The sequence below is a fragment of the Histomonas meleagridis genome (genome assembly GCF_020186115.1).
Source record: "Histomonas meleagridis strain 2922-C6/04-10x chromosome Unknown contig_46, whole genome shotgun sequence".
NCBI lineage: Eukaryota > Parabasalia > Tritrichomonadida > Dientamoebidae > Histomonas > Histomonas meleagridis.
This window is the reverse complement of record NW_027150889.1, coordinates 170427-187422: the sequence shown is the minus strand read 5'-3', so window position 1 is coordinate 187422 and position 16996 is coordinate 170427. Positions and strand designations below refer to the sequence as shown.

General features: G+C 27.7%; 3 protein-coding genes across 3 annotated transcripts; all 3 read left to right on the top strand.

Annotated features, from left to right (window-relative positions):
• Nucleotides 1-3563: 3563 nt before the first annotated feature.
• GO595_006699 (putative actophorin) lies at nucleotides 3564-3986 on the top strand (the record flags this gene model as incomplete). The annotated part of the gene is made up of 1 exon (XM_067920081.1): nucleotides 3564-3986. The coding sequence occupies one exon, from the start codon at nucleotides 3564-3566 to the stop codon at nucleotides 3984-3986; it is 423 nt and encodes a 140-aa protein (XP_067773127.1).
• A 4546-nt stretch (nucleotides 3987-8532) lies between these two features.
• On the top strand, nucleotides 8533-9759 carry GO595_006698 (uncharacterized protein; the record flags this gene model as incomplete). Its single annotated transcript, XM_067920080.1, has 1 exon — nucleotides 8533-9759. The coding sequence occupies one exon, from the start codon at nucleotides 8533-8535 to the stop codon at nucleotides 9757-9759; it is 1227 nt and encodes a 408-aa protein (XP_067773126.1).
• A 427-nt stretch (nucleotides 9760-10186) lies between these two features.
• On the top strand, nucleotides 10187-11440 carry GO595_006697 (uncharacterized protein; the record flags this gene model as incomplete). Its single annotated transcript, XM_067920079.1, has 1 exon — nucleotides 10187-11440. One exon carries the CDS (start codon nucleotides 10187-10189, stop codon nucleotides 11438-11440), a length of 1254 nt encoding a protein of 417 aa, XP_067773125.1.
• Between the last annotated feature and the right edge of the window lie 5556 nt (nucleotides 11441-16996).

Below are 16996 nucleotides of genomic sequence, written 5' to 3'. Positions count from 1 at the left end.
TAGTTGATCTTGAATTAATTTTAATGTTTTTGATTCTTTGATCATAAAATGCGCATAATAATTATAATAATATTTTGATTCAAATATATTTTCGACATGATTTTTCAATAAAAATAATATTGTCAGGGGATGCTTGATGCAGATTTTCTTGCACAACAAGCAGAAGCTCTTTATTCACAAAATCTTGGCGAACAACAAGAAGCCGCAGATTTCTATTATAGTTGGATAAGTAATCCTCAAAGTCTTTATGTTGCTATTACAATTCTAGAAAATTATCATGATTTATATCCTATTTATGCTTCATTACATGTATGCCAAAGCATTGCCGCCCATGATTGGAATAAATGGAACTCTTCTATTAAATTGAAACTTCGTCAAATTCTTTTTTTCATTTTAAATGACCGAGAAAATCGAGATCCATCAATTATTTCATCCACTGCCAAACTTCTAGCGCAAATTGCGATCAATGACTTTCCTGAAATTTGGGGTGATTTCATTGATGAAATGATACAAATCTCTGCATCATTTGTATTAGTTGAATATTTTAACATACTTGAAACCAATGACAACATACCATTTTTTAGGAAGAATCAAATACGTGAAATTTTTTCACATCAACTTCCATTATTAGTTGATGTCATCTTTCATCAAATCGATGCAACACCATCATCACTTGAACTATACAACGAACTATGTAAATGGGCTTCACCACGGCAACTTATTACTGAGCAAACGCTTACGATACTTACCAAGAATTATCTCAACAACGAAATTTTATTTGATGAAACAATTTGCATTCTTCAAACGTTATTTATCGATCGTTATGATACCACTGATTACTTTGAGCAATATTTCAACATATTACTTCCCAATTTATATCACTCATCAATTGACAATAGTAAATCCGCGCAAATTTTGTCATTAATCCTTACGAAATATATTCATCAAATGTGTTCATATAATATATTTCTTAATCATCAACAATGCTTTACTTTGTTGGTAACTTATGGATGGAATAATACATCGAATGAGTTTTGGTCAACATGGAAAACATTTATTTCGAATCTTAAGGTCGAACATATAAATTATTTAAAGACAATTACGCAAAATCTATTCAAGAACATGTTGGACAACGCAACGAAATCACTTGACGAAATCGATTCAGATAATGTTATTAATGAAGACACTATTTATTGTTTTAGTGAAATCTGTAAAATCGAAGAAATACAAATAATTAATTACATGAAATCATTGGAGCCTTCGTTGAACTTATGTTATGCACTTGCGTGTAGCGCTGGATGTTTGTTTAATGATTTTTTTATCCCGTTTTTTATTGATTTGATTAATGTGTTGAAAAATGACAATGAAATCATCGGAAATGTGTTAATATGTGTGACAAATGTGTTGAAACATTTGGGCTATAATCCCGATTTAGTGAATATGACTTTGGAATTGTTTTCTGTGATATTTAATATGAAAAACGAATTTAATTTCATCGCAATTATGAAATCAATTCGGTTTTTGTTGTTGAATAATTTGGAAAATATTATTATAAATTCTGATGAGATTCTAAACTTTTTATTAAATATGATAGAAGAAATTCTAATTAATGGTAATAATGAAGATTTTCCAATGTTATTCATGCAAATTAACGCTTTGATTTCAGAGAAAAGTGACAAGTATTTAATGGATTTCGTTTCAAAAATTATGAATTTGATTTGGGGTAACCCGAATATTGACCAGGTTTGTTCGATTTTGAATGGAATGATAACTTTTTGTGAGAAATGTAAACCTTTTTCGGACGTTTATTTCGTCACTTTTTTCCCATTTATTTTAAATATTATAACTAATGAAAATAATAATGAGAAAATTATGGATGTGACTTATACTTTTACTGCTTCATTACTTTGTAATTTTAGTGATTGGACTAAAATTAACGATAGATTCAAAGAAATAATTTCAATACAATACACGGAAAGTGACGCTCATATTGAATCGATTTTACGGTTTTTGATCGATTGCGCAAGGAAAAGAATTGAAACAGAAAATTATTTTATTGAAATATATCATCAATATATTGAGCGATTTATGAGTGATGTTAATGATTTTACTGAACTTTCACTTAATTATCTAAGTGAAATCGAATGTTGGAAACAAGGATATATTTTACACATTAAAATTTATAATGATAATATAACTGAATTAACACTCCCCTCGATAAAATACATCTTAAAAATCATCGAGAAGACATTTATCTTTAATACTTCCGATGATTCATTTCGATATTATGTTGAAAATTTCGAAATTCTTTTTGACTTTTTGTTTAATGTAACCACAAATTCGATATATAATCGATATTTTACGCAACAGGTTCGTACGTATATGTCGTTAGTTAACTTTTCGAAGTTGACGATTCCAAATATCGAAAATTATAAAATGAAAATAATGCAAATTTTGCATCATAAAATATCGGAAATTGATAAAAACGAAATAATTTCTTTTGTGAATCATTCGTTCGATGTCGCAAACGACTTCGAAAGCATAAAACTGAGTCTGAGAAACGTTTTGATCTGTGCAAACTGCGGAGTGCCGAACGGATATCTGTTTAAGGAGACGAAGGAAATGGATAAAATATGCGCGATGTTCGATGACGCCGATTTCAGCGATTTCGGCGGGTTCGAGGAGGTCGAAGTGGAATTCGGCAATGGAACAGATTTGGACTTTTTAGATTAAATGAATAAAATATTTTGAAGAATTAAATGAAATTTATTATCTTCGTGTTTTTTGGTTTGAGTTTTTAATGAATTTCAAAGTTTATATGTCAAGAAGAAAACATGATGCTGATTTCAATCAATTATTTCATGAAAAGTAATATTAAAATATATAAGATAAAATGGATATAATATACAAAATAGCTATTTCATTTAATTTATTTATTTATAAGAAATCTCTATATTCAATATTTTTTCAATTTTTTAAAAAATATTATTTTTCCTTATATTTTGTATCAATATTTCAACAATTCACCCATATATTTTTACCTTTTTACAAAAAGGCTGCATTAATTAATTAATGTATTAATATTTCAAGTATTCAGCTTTTCGCAATTACCTTTTTGCTTAATAATTTAACACTTCTTAATCAACTGTTAGATGAAACCTTGAATGGTTATTTGGTAAATTAATATACTCATAATTATTGCCAGAATAATGATACTTATGTATTGTTCATTAGCTAGAATATGAAAAATTGCAAGTGGACTTTCTCTAGAGAAGATATAAATAATATTGAATCTAATATGTTCAAAAATAAAAAAACGAAAACACAAAATATCCTCACAAAAACAACAAGTTAACAACAAATGTAGAAACCCATTTGTAGGTCATTGCCTAATTATAGGTCTTTGGTCAAAAGGCATTTTGCTCAAAATCTGTTGCAAACGGAAATTTTCATCCCTTTGAATTTTTGTGAATAACGGTTGTTCTCACAGAAATCCATTTAAAAAATTCAAAGGAATAATTTCATACTTTTTTGAAGTCCGCTTTACTTCATTTTTTTGTTTCATGTTCACTGGAATTATAGTTCATGATGAATGCATGCCTGTCTTTAATGACTTCAAGATTGGTCACAAATATCGATATGTTCTCTTTACTTTTAGTGATGACGAAAGGTTTATTGTTGTTGATAAAACAGGGCCAAAAGATACAACATATGATCAATTCCTTGATGACCTCCCTCAAAATGATGTATGTTTCGCTGTCTACGATTATGATTTCACCAACGATGATGGAAACCTTCGCAATAGGCTTCTCTTTATCTCATGGGTACCAAATTCTGCACCAGCACGAAAGAAAATGATATCTGCTTCAACAAGGATTTCGTTCAAGAATGCTTTACCTGGCGTTGGACTTAGCATACAAGCAAATAGCTATGCTGAAATTCAAGAATCTGAGGTTCGTGCAAAATGCCTTGCTTCAATCAAGTAAAGGTTTAACCTTCCCAAAATCTTTTTTTGAAATTGATTAATTATTATTTTTGTCATTTGAAATACTTTACCCACAAAACTATTAGTGTCTATTTTAATAATTTTTCTTTATAAAAAGAAATTAATATATTAATTTTTTTAATGTTTTATATATATACTAATCGATATTAATTTAATCAAAATTAAAGTCAATTAATTTAAAATATAAAATTTCTTTTGACATGCATTATAAATCAAAGAATTCAATAATTTGATGATTTTATTTATTTTTTCAAGCATTCATATTTATCATGTTTTACGATATTAATGAATTGATATAATCATAACACATTAAAAATTACATTTAAGCAAGTTATTTTGCAAGAGGTGAAAAAATACTTTAAAGATTAATTATTTTATTATTTTTTGCTTACAGTTTCTTCATGAAACACAAAATTGAAAATGAATTTTGAACCATATTTAAAATTGTATCCTAAAATATTTGATTTATAAAAAGTGTTTTAAATCTGGCCAAAATGATAACCGAAAAAATCAATGTTCCAAAACGAATTTGAAAATTCCTCAGTATACTTTTACATTTCGTCATTTGTGCTTAATACCGATTTAAACCAAATTTTTCAGACAATCACATGAAAAAGTTATTATTTACTCATCTTCAAAAGCAACATATTTCATAATTTCTCCTGATATAAAATCATCAGCCAATTTCTCTAATCTTTCATCAGACAAAAATATTTCGAAACCATTTAAACCAAAACCAATTTGTACATTCCCTAACTCATCCAAATACACAGGCGGCACATCGTAGAAATAAGGATCAGGCGAATCATCCGTATGCAATACGAATAATATTCTCGATTGCCATAAGTTCAAATTCATTATCAGATGGAATTGATCGAATGAATCATTAAATAATTCTTTTAAGTCATCATTTAGTTCTGTTTCGATCACTTTTGAATCATTTAAACATATGAAACATTCAGTTTCAGTAGTCACAAGTTCATGATATAAATTAAAAGGTTCTAAAGCAAAATGCAAAAAGTTTTTCGGCATACTTATTAATTTATATGGATCGAAAACATATTCATTTCCATTATAAACAATATTATATTTATTGCATAAATCTTTATTAGTTAATTCATTAATTAAATTATCATAATTATCAAAATTATTATTTAATGCAAAAAATTCAGTTAATTTTATACGCCTTAAAAATAAATTAAGTTCTTTATCTTTAAGATTTATTATATTTTTATGAATAATTTCATTAATTTTTGTCTCAGGTGAATCACATTTTATTAAATCTAAAATAAAACTTTGGAAAATCGAATATGTTAATACATTAAAATTCTCAATATTTTGATGATAAATAACTTTTAACGCTAAAAAGAAATTTCGAACTAAACCGAAATATTTTTTGTTATTTAAACATTGCGAATTATTTCTCAATCTTACTTCATACAAAACGATTATACTACAAAAAGCCAAAAAAATTTGATTTACGTCATCAAATTTAGCAACAAATTCATTAACATTCTCAATCACATCTTTCTCATTATATAAATCATTTCTATTCTCAATTTTTGGTAAATACAAATTACGAAAATATCGATCAATCGGACATTCAGTATTATCGCCACATTTTTGATGTATTAAATGTGTACATAATGTGAAACATTTTACATAATTTACATTTCCATAATTATCATATTTTAATGGTAATGTCGACGAATACATATAAAGTGGATAACAAAGGATTTCATTTTCTTTAAGAATCGTTTGACATGAACAACATTGTTCAATATGTTCATCATTCGAATCATTTTTGTCGAGTTCATTTTTATTATCATTTTCGAATTGTTCAATTTTTGTATTAAATGAACTTAAAATCGAATTCTTTAATGCATTTAATTTATTATTATTTGAAGTTTTCTTTTCATTATTATTATTATTATTAGTTTTAGGTATTTCATATGATATGTTCATTTGTAGAAGTGCGTTTTGTCCAATTTTCCCTAATTCACTTATTAAATCGACAAATGATTTTGATGAATAATTTTGGAATTGATACTTTTGATACATTAACGATTCGAAATCATTTGGAATTTTTGTAATTAATTCTTCAATGTTATTTACGTAAATAATTGTATTTTCTAAAGTTTTATTTGAAGTTTTCGTATAAAATTTCGATGTTGTTAACAAAAGATTAATAATAAGTTGATTTGTTTCTTGTGAATTTTTACATAATAAAATATAATATTCAATTGCTAATAAAGTTTTAGAGAATAAAACTGAATGTAAATCCATTCCAAATGGTTCTTCAAGAAATGGCTTAAAAGGCATTAATTCATTTGGATATTTCGATATATATTTCGAATAAATCGCTAAGATTTTATTCGAATGATAAATTGGCGCTAATGGATCCCATAAAGTTTTCGACTTTAATTTAAACATTGTACCATTTAATGAAGGAGAAGAAGTAGAAATTGATTCCAAATGTTCTTTTATGGTTTTTATATTTACGAGAGGAGGTGATTTAAAAACTTTTTGTAATGGTTTAAATAATTTTTGTTTAAATAATAACTTCGATATTAATTTTTGATTAACTTTTTCTTTTTTGTTTAAACTAATTTCTAATCGATCGAATATTAAATTTGAAATGAAATGTATAAAAATGAAATAAATTAAATCATTTTTATGTTCATTATCTTCATCGAAAATTCCAATTGTATGAGCAATTGTATTTATCATTTTTTCTTTATCTTGATAAAACCCAATACACATTTGCATTAATATAAATAAATCAGAAATTGTTAATCTAAACAAAAAATATTCAAGCGCAAAATTTCCTGGTGAAATTTTATGATTATAAATATCATTTGAAAGTAAAATTCGTTGTACATTAATTGAAACTAAATATAAGAATTCATTGTTAATATTTTTAACATTTTCTTTAAGTTTTAATAATAATGATTTCAAAAGTAAATATGGATTTAAAAAAATACAAATTGAACAACCATTAAATAATGAAACATTTAAATTTTGTTTGTTTTGATAAATTGATTTAAAATAATCATCAAATTTATTAATTATACTTATGATATCTATTTCTAAATTCTCTTTTTTATCCATTTGTTGTGTTAATTTTCGAAGGTAATAATTATATTCTCCATATTGAAAAAAAATGTTTTTTTCTTTAACTTCTTTTATATTTGTATAATAAAGAATCGATTTATCTAAAAATATATCAGTTAAACCATTAAAAAGTTTTTGATAATAATCTTTAAAGTTTTCATCTTTAATAACTTCTATAAAACCTACAAAAACATTAAAATAGTTCGAAAATATTTCACTTTCCCTGAATCGTTCATTATTTACAAGTGATAATTTAATGTTTTGATATTTCTCGATTTGATCTAAAAGACATTTAACTAAATCGAAATTACGTCTTTGAACACATTCAAGTAAAATATAATCTTTGTAAAAATGAAAACATAAATTTAGAAATGGTTCAACTTTTTGATTATCTCCTGAAAGTAATAATTGGTAATTCTTATTTAACATATCTAATGTTCGTGTGATATATACATAACCAAACGAAAATTTGAAGATGGCGTCATTGATGCATAATGATAATAAATCAACAAGCGAACTAATAACTTCTTCTGTCGTTTCAAAAATAGCATCAATAAGATCAGAAAAAATAGTGCCTTTGCTTAATGAGATAACGACTAAATTGCGATATAAATCTCCAATCTCACAAAAATTAATAAGCCAGTCAATGACTTCAATCGCTTCATCTGTAGAGCCTGATAAAATGAGTTTAGGAAGAAGCGTTGATGCTGAATCAAAAATTTGTGGGAGAATACTTGATATTGAAGAGGGAATCTTAGATTCGTTTTTGGTTGCAGTTTGATGATATTTACAAAAACCTGTTGGCTTCCATTGGTATGGGTCGCCACAATCGCAGTTCCCTAATGCTTCTGTACAAATAATAATTGAGTGACCTTCATGATTACCATTTAGAAAACATTTAAGACAAACACACGCATTATCTAGTATCTTGCAATCTAAGCACGTTACAGAAAGTTGATTTTTGGACCAACTTTCTTGACATTTGCAAACATGAGTATCACGACTCAAATATTCAAGAAGATCTTCAAATTCATCGAATTCTGCATGCTCACAAAGAAGTGATTCCCATTCTTTAATTGGACTACTTTTTTCTTGTTCCATAAAGCAAATGTCAAAAGCAGGAAGGAAAAACGATCGTTTTCAAGTGAATTGTCATACAAAAAGTTTTATCGTTCTTCTCATTTTGTAGTGAGGCGCATTGAAATCTAGATTCAACATATTGAATTCGGGCGGTTAAAATGAGCCGCCCCTTAATTGAGGTAAAGTATTGTATTCCAAAATTAACACCAAGCCTTGATAGGGAATTTATGGGAATTCGGCTGAAACTTGTTTCACACTCCTACGAAATAAATATACCATTGCTTGAGTGTTGGAAATCATATTTTCATCCTCCTTGGGTTTTTCTCACTCATATGATTACAGTTTTTTGTCTTATCTATTTTGCATGTAATGTTGCCCTTCCAACAACTAGTGCAATCCATGGCAATCATGATGTATTTTTGGAAGAACTTTTTCCATCTTTAGAAGAAGAAATCCCATTTCGTGAAGTTCCTGACATTTCAGAATACATTGAATCATTTGGCGAAAAACTTGATATGCTTGCAAATGATTCTTTTTTTAATCTACATTTTATTAATGAATCAAAACCTTATACACTTACAACACTTTTCAAAAATGGAACTCTTTCAGATATTACATATATAACAGAAATTTCTATCGATTTTCTTCATCACATCCAAAACTTTGAAATCAGTACAGAATTCTGGATTGTTGATGAAAAAGCGCCAATAACAGGTTGTACTCAATGGTATGCCAGTGTATTATTCGAGACATCACAAAGTAGTTTTTGTGTTCATTTTACGCCTACACTTGATCACACACAATGTGATGATGATATTTTTCTTCAAACAAATCTCGAAAGAAATTCATTATCATTATATCACATCAGCCTTAAGCTCCTAACAAGTCTCACTATCATTGTCTCCATCTCTGCCGTAAATGCGTTCAGTGATTTCTTCTCTCGCATCAAAAGGCGTAACCGTCTGACCAAAACCGTCTCATCGTTCTATGACTTGGGTGCGTTTGAGCAGTTCCATCAGGTTATTGGCTTTTGGTCACCATTTTTCCTCGTTAGTTATATATTCTCTATTTTCTGTTGCGTGTTTTCACTGGTTGATATCCATCATCTTACCCAATACCCATCATTTGGATCTTTATGCTTTTTTGGAGCTATGTTTTGTCTGATGATATCATTGACCTTAAGATGGATGATGCCATTTAGTCAGGTTTATCGTGTTGCTTCCATCATTCGACTTGCATTTGGAATGTTATTATCAGTAAGTGTTTCTCTTTCTCCATTCTTTTTCGCCCTAATGTTTGTGAGTATTTTCTTGTTTGGATTTGTGTGCGAATATTCGGATTCCTTCATGAAATTGTTTGAGGCAATTTTGAGTTTAACATTTGGTGATCAACTTGCAACTGTATATGAGAAATATACAGATAGATCGGAAAGATATAACATGTTCGCTTTCTTGTTCGTGACATTAATGGTTGCTGTTGGAATGTGGCTCTTCTTTACGACTTTCACAGCTTCAATAACTTATTTGCATAGACATTACATGGCAAGAATTGTTATTTAATAAAAATGAAAACGTGAATTTTTTTTTGATTTGATCTCCAATAATAGATTAAATATTTGATAGTGTCGTTTTAATTTTAATCTAAATAGGATGTTAACTAATTTAAAAGATATCAATTATTCTTTTACATATTAATTAGATTAGTCTGATTTTCTTCATAGTATTTTAGATTTTGCATAATTTACAAATGCCATTTTGAAGTAATAGAAAATCAATTAGCAATTTATAAATTCTATTACAATTTACCTATCTTTACAAGATTAAATTGTTACTGAAAAAAAAAGTTATTTATTGAAATTAAAGAAACAAAATTATAAACACTAACCAAGAATATGTGTTGCATTCTCCAATGTATTTGAGTTGAAAAAGGATATATTTTTTTAAGTGTGACATGTTATATGAAATGAATTAACCAAAGCATTCCAAAATGGAAAACAAAGAAGAAAATTTCGACATTTCAAATGCATTTATTGGTGTTGCGATCGCATCGTTTGATATGAGATCTGGAATTAAAATTCTTGAGCAATGGAACCTACAACATGTTGATGATTTTACAGAAAATTTAAATTTTTCTTTTAGAATGGTTCTTGGTAATGTCCATCGACAAGGAGAAGAATGGCTTTTAAATTTTCTTCAACAAAACATTGTTATTCATCAACTTGATTGGTTCATCTCAAATTCTACTTTTATCATAAAGCGCCCAAAAGATGTGTACTATGCTATCCAAATCATTTTAAAGCAAAATGAAGAATTTCAATCTGTGCCAGTTACAAATATTCTTCATTCATTTTTACAATATCTCACAATTGCAGCTAAAAATCTCATTAACAAAAATGATTCCTTATCTAAACTAAAGCCTCTTATTGACAAAAAGGTTGATGAATTCAAGATCATTTTAAAATCCGGATTTACTAATCTTCCAAATTTCAATATTATTCCTGTTGAAAATGTATTCTTTTCAACATGCCTAACATCACATCTTCAAACTCATATGAATACTATTATTGAAACCACCTCAATTCAAGAATGTGAAAATCTATTAAATTTCTTATCACACTTTACATTACCTTATCAAAAGCGTTTTTCATCTTTATCTTTGTCCCCGACCCCAACGCCGGGTCTATTTTTACAATGTGTTCAACGTCAAACAATTCCTATTGAAGATATCCTCATCGAATTTCCAACTCCGTGTACATGGATTCGATTTCCTGAGCGCCAGATCATTCAGACGCCGTCCTTGGATGCACATCGGAACATTCATCTTGAATATCTGAATGTTACATCAATGAACGATTTTGATGATCCCGAGGTCAAAAAGCGATCATCGAAACTTAAGCAACAACTTAAGTTGTCCAATGTTAATGGATATGTTCATTGGGCCAATAATGTTGTTTCATTAGTAATTAAAAATGATCGCGCAAAACATTTCATATGTGATCAATACTTAAGCTCATTGATTAAAACAGCTTTAATGGTTACGGCGATGGCTGATTCGTACATAAGAAAGCAATGCACGCTGCCAGTGCAATTGGATTGCGTCGCATCGATAATGAGAATGATGAAGGTGTCGTTTAAGGATGACGCGTTGTTGATTGTGAACGTGGCTCAGATTTATGACCCGGAAATACAGAAAAAACTCGGATTAAGCAAAAAGGTGTCGTTACAATTGAAATTAGTATGATTGTTAATAAACAAATGAGAAAACATATTTTGTAGTAAAACGATAATTTTCGACCGAAATTTTATCAGACTGTGTTTGATTTAGAGCTATCGTTTTTTAATACCACTATGTGTTGGAGATCTCAGCTTAATAAAAGAAACAATTTTTCTTTCATAAGAATATGTTATTAATAATATTGACATGTGCTGATTAAATAGAGGTTTGAGCTCAAATAATAATTGTTGTCTAGAAAAATTGTGTTACATTTTTTTAATTATACAAATAAAAAGTTTTCGCATGCTTGAATTAAATTTCGAGATACCAATTGGTTTTCTTAATTTAATATTTATTGATTTATTTTTATGCTTAAACTAATTTCCACATTTTCGAAAATAGAGATCAATTTCAAACACCAAAGACTTCAACTTATTTTACCTCTTTCCTGTTTTAGATGAAATTTAACTATATTGTTAAATTAAGTGACTTTTAATAGTTTAATTAATTTCCAAAAATATTAAAATAATCATTAAAGAAAATTAATTTAAATTATTGTAACTATTTCTGACTGACGATTATTAGATGCAAGCTTACACGATCACTTAGTAATTTATTTATCCTTATAATTTTTCTATTTATTGATTTAAAACTATGTTTTAAGTCTGATGACAAAAAATCATTAATTTCCAAAAAGGTTTCAAAAATTAAAAACACTTTAAGTTAGTAAATTCACCATAAAAGCGAAAAACAAAAAATATTCCATAACAAATTTAAATATCATCAAACTACTTAATTCATTTTAATTCAAATTTTTATAAAATTTTATTGTTCTTTTTATGTAATAAATTTTTTATTTACATTTTTATTTTTCATTGCGCCTCCTTTGATATTTCTTCAATAAAGTTATCCAAAGCTATTGTTGCTTCTTTAGTTTTTGGGTCATCTCTTGTCAATAATTCCTCGATCATTTCTTTTGCGTCACTTTCTTCTACCCACTGCATTGCATCAGCTGGACTTGAACTTTCCAGGAAAGTTTTTAATAAAGCGCCATAAGCATTTACGAGCATATATTCCAAATCTATCGAAGAAGTTTGAGCTATATCCGCGATGTTTATTTGGAATTGCTTCTCAAGGAAATAGTTATGTACATCCGAAGAAAAACAAATTGCTGTCGAACAACAAATTGTAATTTCATTTTTTAGTCTATAACTACAATTCTGAGAATATTGCTCAAAGATTTGGAATAAATTTAAATCAAACATAATGTTTATTGTTTCAGGCATAGACTCAAACATATTTCCAATTGCATAAATTGTTTCAATTACAATTTTTAAGTCTTGAATTTGTAATAAAGAAATAAATGTCTCGAAATTGATTTGGAAATGAATTGGCATTTCGAGTGCATTTGCAATAAAATTAATAATTGAGCGTAATAACTTGATTTTTACGAATGGACTTTCTTTTAATGCTTCTAAAACAACAAATGCATTTTGCAAATAATCATTTTCGCGAATAAAGTCTTGGATCTCGGGTTTAAACTCTTCGTTAATAATTTCAAAGAGTAAATGAACAGGAACAATTGTAGTTTCATAATTTTTAAGAATTTCGAAAGTTTGTGAAATAATGCATTCGAAAATTTCGAGTGGGACATCATGATATTTGGTTAAGGATTGTAAAAGATTTATAACACTGTCAACTTGTTGTTTATATTGAACAGTTGACTGAAGTAATGAAAAAAGATCTTTGATTTCAATGTGATTTAGAATTTCATTTCGATATTGAAGGCCTTTAAAACAGATATAATAAAAAAGATTATAGAAGTGAGCTATGTCATCCATTCTTAATGAAAATAATTTTGTTGAGATTGGAATAAGATCACTTTTGACTAATATCTCAAAATATTTATTTGTTGATGGGTTATATATTAAGTTAATGATACATTGGATAGCCTTATCTTGAGTTTCAATACTATAGTTTGGTTTCAATAGATCTAAAATATACACATGAATTCTACTTTGCTCAAAAATTGGAAAATAACCAAAGTTTTTAGAATAAGTTACAACATTGAACTTATCTAATAAGGTTTGAAATTGAGAAAAATCATTGGTTTCAATTGCATTTTTCATTTCCATAAAAATTTTGTCAACACCAAGAGCAAAAGATTTACACGTTTCATTTTTTATACTTAAATCTTTATTTGTTGGATCTAATATGCAATCAATAACGCTACCTTGGGAAGAAGTACCCTTGTATTCTCCCATTTGGAGAACGTTAACTTTTGGTCGGTTGTTTAAATTAACGTCTTCCAAAATGCTCGTGGAAAACCAAAATGCACCATCTTCAAAAAATCAAATTAATATCATATCAATCATAGATAAATGCCATGAAAATGATTCAACAGTTTCAGAGTTTTTTCAATTAGTTCAACAAAACGAAGCAATATCTGATCATTATATTGAAGATGGAGATGAAGTTGAAAAATCACAAAAAGCTATGCCTGATGCGACTCATATAAGCGAATTAAAAAGTTTTCCACAAGAAGTAATTTCATTATTACCAAATGTACAAAATCGAATTTTTATGGGATATTTCCATCAAATAAATAGGCTTTACTGTACAGTTGACGACACACTTATTTTATGGGATCCAAATAATATTAAAAATATCCAAAAAATCACAGATGATAGTGGTAACATTACAGCTGTAGAAATAGCATATCCTGATCCTAAAGTATATACTAGCTCAATTTCATTTTTACTTATATATTCTACAGATACTCAAATTACAATTTTACCAATTGATCATAATTTTAAAGTCATAAGTGATAATGCACAAGAGAGTAGCATTGTTCTTACCACCTCTGGCTTTTCTATAACATCTATTACGGCATCCAAACTTCCGACAGATTATACAATATTTGTTGGGACCAATAAAGGTCAAGTATTTCCATTAGGGTATCGCATCCGAGACATTGATTACACGCGCGAAGCCTATTTTATAACAAATGGCTCAACATTTCTACAAACGGTCACCTCATTTTTGCGCATTGCATCATTACATTTCTTTCCATCGCAAAATCCAATCATCAAAATTGCGTATGATGAGACCACCATGTTTTTAGCAGCACTTGATAACAAATCTACCATTAAATTTTATACATATCATGACAATACATTAACAAATGTATCAACTATTACCAAAGAAAATTATAGTACACAAATTGCAAATCAAAATGTCTTCCAAATTGTATCACTTGATCCGATACCTATTTCAGATTCAAGTTTTTGTCGATTTGTATCATTCACACAAGATGGAACACGAATTTTTTATGGAACAAATCCGGGCGTATTTACACGTATTGATGAAATCCGAATACTTAAAGAGTTATTATTACCTAATGATGTTCGTAATGACATTAATTTAATTGGTGGATATTATGGGTTAAATACATCCATCTTAACATGTTTAAATCAAGTTATAGTGTTACGACCATTTTATTGTCCACATCAAACTTCATTACATCCTGATGAATATTTCCAAGTGTTTGATTTAGAAGAACATCCGATAAATTTTGTTCGAGGTAATCATAATTTTATTGATAATTCTGGAATGATCTTTTATCATGAAATTATGTGGCAACATATCTCTGATATACCATTTGGTTATTTAATATGTGTCGAAGGTTATTATAAATTAACATTTGATCGACCTGTCGATACATTAAATAATTTGATCGAAGAAACACAAGGGAATTATACATATAAGATAAAGAATTGGATGAGTTTTTATGAATATCAAGAAGAATCATCAGCAACTTTATTACTTTTAGCTTCGAAATATCCAAAACAAAAGAAAAGAGCATTGTTTATATTAACGCAATATTCGAAAGATTATTTGAAATCAATCGAAAAAACTTCATTAATTAATTATCCTGTTTTTTCAGCATTCATCTTAAGGACTTCTCGTTTATTATCATTATTATGGTATTCGACAGTATTTATCCAAAAAGATAATAAATGGAAATTATCACCAATCTTTGATACATTACCAAATTTAATACAACCAGAATTAGAAACTTTATTACAATTAACGAAGTCTTATATTAAAAGTCGGAATTCTAATGTTGAAAATAAGAACAATGAACAACAAAACTTTTTATTACAAGAAATTGAAATGATACAAGAATTAAATTCATATTTAATATCAATCATTGATATATTAAAGTTCATAAAGATTATAATACATCAAAAGATTAATATAAATAAAGCAATATCATTAATATCAACAACATCACAAAAAAGACTTAGTGAATATCCTTTTGGACCTAATGAAGAAAACATTGAAAACAAAATATCATTTAAAGATAATAACATACAAAACTTAACTATATTTCATGCATTACGAGAATTTGCTTCTGCGTTATTACAACAACAAAATAATAACTCACAAAACATTCATTTACGTAAATTACTTGAATCACAATGTCCGAACTTTTTTAGTGAAGCAGATTTACAAATTATGGATGTAACGAATCGATTACGGAATACTCCAATTAATGAACTTAATCCTCCATTACATTTATTAAATGAAGTTCGTGAAACATATTTAAAGAATATTACACAATCATTTAAACTTGAAGATATTGTTGACTTATTTTATAAACATAAATATTATAAAGGTATCATTGACATCTGTTTAAAACGTGCCGCTGCTATTGATCCTACATTTTTAGCGATACAATGGTATAAAGGTAATCGTTATAAGACTGATGTCTTAGGTTGTTCAGCATTTGATAAGCGTTATGAATGTTATAAATGGTGTTTTAACTTAATTAATAATAAGGAAACACTTGATATGATGATATCATCATCGGATGAATTATTTCATATTTGTTTATATAAGAAATTAATTGATGATGGAAAACTCGATTTATTATTAACATTAGTAACACCACATTTGAAACAATTCCTTGAAGAAAATGCTCCTGATAAATTATGGATGTATTCATATCAACAAGGTAATTATGAAGAATCCGCAATAAAACTTTATGAGTTAGCAACTGATAATAATAAAGACTTTGAACTTGAAGAACGAATTCGTTGGATTAATAAAGTTATTATCATTGCTAACATTGCAGGTAATAATGAATTAATACAAACAGCAAATTATATATTAAAATATGCAAACATTCAAAAGGAAATTAATAAAAGAAATAAAATCATCGAAAATAATAATAATAAACTCGAAACAGCACAAAACTTATTCGATATATGTTGGAATCAATGTTATTATGATCTTTTATTAATCATTTTAAGTTGTTCGCCAATTATTAATGAAGATCGAGTAAAACTTATTAGTAAAATATGGACAAAGTTCTTGGAAGAACAACTTTGGAATGAACATTTAACTGTTGTCACACAAAGAATCCAATACACATTAAAGGATATAAATTCGGGTAATGATATAATGAACCCGAAAATTGTGATGCCAATTCTCGAGGAATTTAAGTTCCAAAAAGATGGTAATGAACTTTGGGCAGTGCAAACAATGTTAAAATCCAATTTCGGTAAAACTGAAACA